The sequence below is a fragment of the Mycetomoellerius zeteki genome, unplaced genomic scaffold (assembly GCF_001594055.1).
Source record: "Mycetomoellerius zeteki isolate Tzet28-1 unplaced genomic scaffold, Tzet1.0 scaffold917, whole genome shotgun sequence".
In the NCBI taxonomy this organism is placed as follows: Eukaryota; Metazoa; Arthropoda; class Insecta; order Hymenoptera; family Formicidae; genus Mycetomoellerius; species Mycetomoellerius zeteki.
In genome coordinates, this window is record NW_017257955.1 from 2,655 (window position 1) to 6,083 (window position 3,429).

A 3,429-nucleotide genomic window follows, 5' to 3' on the forward strand; every position below is an offset into this window, starting at 1 on the left:
ACATGTTCGATTGTCATGTCCTTTTCAAAAAAAGAATAAATGATCGAGGCTCTTTTATCAAGGGAGACATTGCGTTTCAATATCATCGATTTCGATAGCAGCCAGATGTTGGCGCTCAATCGATTAATTATGAAACTTGTTCGTATTTAGATATTTAAAATAATTAATAAATATTGTTTCTAGAAAAATTATATTACGCCATATCTTGGCTGAAAAACGGTTGGAGCATATACCAGCGAATACCCTTTGTAACACTTCTTGTTTATAACCATTTGTTTTTTTGTTCATGGTAATAATCCCTTTTTGTGATGTTTTTTGTTGTCTTGTACGTGACTACAGTCCCCAAAATCTGTGATGCCTTGCCGCCACTTCGCATGATGTCATACCCCCACCACCGAAGAATCCCCCGCGCCCCGCATTCCCCTCGGAGTTCCCGAGTTAGAACTCTCATAGCATTACTACTGATGGGAGGCAGCGTGGAGAAGCGCAAGCACGGCGAAATGCTGCCGAGTACTATACGCGCGATCATTTGCGGCCCGTCGAATTGCGGTAAAACCAACGTTCTCATAAGCTTGCTTGAGAGCCCGAACGGCGTACGTTTCGAGAACGTATATGTCTACTCGAAATCGTTGCAACAGCCAAAGTATCGATATCTCCAAAATTTGTTGACGTCTATCGACGAAATCGGTTATTTTACGTTTTCCAACAACAGCGACGTTGTTCCACGGAGCGAGACGCATCCAAATTCTATTTTTATCTTTGATGACGTGGCATGCGACAAGCAGGATGCGGTGAGAGAATACTTCTCGATGGGCCGCCACGCGGACGTCGACTGCTTCTATCTCTGTCAGACGTACGCGAGGATACCTAAACATCTGGTATGCGACAACGCGAACCTGCTGATCCTGTTCAAACAGGACAGTACCAACTTGAAACACGTTTACAACATTCACGTGAATACCGACATGTCGTACGATGAATTTTGCTTGTTGTGTCACGACTGTTGGCGACAAAAGTATGGATTCCTAATGATAGACAAAGACAATGCACTTAAGGGGTTATACCTAGTTAGAAATTTCAAAAAATCGATTATTTAAATGTCACATTTTCTTGAAGTATATAATGTTAGAAATATTCCCTCAAAATTTTAAGTTGATCCACTGTATTTTTACGGAGATATACGAACTTGAGTATATATCCGTCGAAGCGCTTCTAGTAGTCTAGCGTGGCAGCTGCACAAGGGACGAATATTATCTCGTTCTGCCTGTCTGTCAGGTCATCTATTGTATTGCTAGTATATACTTGTGTTAGTAATTACGAATAAGAGTCTTCTAAGTGATCGTAAGCAAATCCAACGGACTTTTTACCAACGAACACAAGCACGAAACCCGGAGACGCTGGCAGTATAGCAATTACGAAAACGCGTTTTTCTCAAAACTATGTTTTCAAAATCGGTGAACAGAATATTTCAAAAACTACTGCATCGATCAATTTGAAATTTTACATGCTTTTTTTAGACATACATATAAATCTAGTCTTTAATCGAAGGATTTTTTTTTCGATGCGGACTTTTTTTTTACTGGACGAGAATATCCAATTTTTTTCATGAAAATCGAAATGTCAACTTTGAATAACCGCCATTTTGTTGTTATTCAATTTTTGGGAATACTAATCGATTAAAGACTAGATTAATTCATATATTAACTAAATCTTTTGGATTTTTTCATTTCATATAACTTGGTTCCGAATGATAGTGATCACCGCAAAACGCATTTTGGAAAACGGCTTTCCGGACACTAGCTATAACTTATTTATTTATTAGTATTATTACATAAAAAAACATGAAAACTTTATCAAAGTAGGTTCTTTTGAACACAAAACAATTCATACGGATATGTGCATATACTTTTTTTAAAAGAATTCACGAATATTCGTCTTTTTTTGGCCTCCTAACTAGGTATAACCCCTTAAGGATGGGAGATACAGAAAAGGATTTAATGAGTTCGCGATACCATAACGCGGTCAGTCGTTGTCGATACTACGCCAGAGACGAACATAGCTGATGTACGCGAACGTGAAAAAATCGCGAGGGAGAACCAAAGGACGAGCAAGAAACATCGCGCTCTGAAGACCGGTAGAATCGAAGAGAGCATGGCGTTGGACAGGCATTTTAAACCTATTATCAAACCGGTGCAACAGATCGTTGACAGCCTGGCGTGCGCGCGATAAAGAGAGAGTCGCGCGACGATGATGCAGCGTCTGCTCCCAAGCACGAGAGGAAGGAGGAGGAGGTGGAGGAAGAGGAGGAAGCGAGCGAGACATTCGAGCGTTCCGCGACTCTAAGTAAATCTGATCAATGGCACGACGTACAACCGATAACCTCCACTCCGCGTACGACGATCGTACCACCGATAGAATCGTTCGAGAACGTTTTCGATACGACGGACGACTCATTCGCAACGAAGGTTCAACATCGGTTGCAAACGTCGGAAAGTTGAGAGGCGTTGCGAGCCAGCTTGGGCCCGCTGGGACGAAAATATGTCGAGGCTGTCATGAGCGGAGCGCGAAGAAAAGGGAACGGTATAGATAGCGTGTACGGCGTTTATCTACACAAGGACGGACTGATGTTTGGCAATAAACGTTTCGACGTGGATGACACGGACAACATAATTATCATACGGCGTACGATCGGCGCTGATGTCGATTACACCCAAGAAACAAAAGAAATCTGGAAAGGGATTATCTCACGCAATGACATTGAACGACAACGCGATCGATTACGTGTACTGGGATGATCTCAACGAGCTGGTGGATCGTCTACGGTTGCTCGACGCTTCGCACTGAGCGGGCAACAACGCTCACATCAATATCGAAATACTGTTGATCCTCGAGGAACTTCGCCGGTCTTATTATAAATTAAATCGCGTATCGACGAAACGAGTCAGTCGAGCGATGTCAGCGAGAAACAATACATTTTTTTTTCATGTATCCTGTGTATTACGCATCGAATCATGAAGAAGAGATCCGGTGAGGAGAAAAAAGTTAGCTCCGAGAGACGTCGTCTCGTAGAGGAATTGCACGCTCCGGCGAGAAGAAATTTTTCGCGAAGGCGCGTCATAGTCCGAGGATACAACGATCTGTGGCAGGCTGATATCGTCGAGATACGTCCGTACTCGAGCTACAACAGAGGCCGTCACTACATACTCACCGTCATCGATGTGTTGAGCAAGTACGCGTGGGCCGTACCGCTCAAAAGCAAAGGTGGAAGCGAGACGGCAGACGCTATCGCTGAGATAATTCGAGAGAGTGGAAGATGTCCGAAAAATTTGCAAACGGATATGGGGAAGGAGTTTTACAACGCCGATGTGCAAAAAATCTTGACAAAACACAACGTTAATCACTATTCCACGTATTCGACGCTGAAAGCGT

At 42.9% G+C, this 3,429-nt stretch overlaps 1 protein-coding gene across 1 annotated transcript in view; it reads left to right on the forward strand.

Annotated features, from left to right (window-relative positions):
* Positions 1–3,011: 3,011 nt before the first annotated feature.
* The window catches only part of LOC108730431 (uncharacterized), a 743-nt gene continuing 325 nt past the window's right edge, over positions 3,012–3,429 (forward strand). Inside the window, exon 1 of the mRNA XM_018460135.1 lies at positions 3,012–3,427. Within this exon, the coding sequence (XP_018315637.1) occupies positions 3,012–3,427 (416 nt within the window). The remainder of the gene's footprint in view (positions 3,428–3,429) is intronic.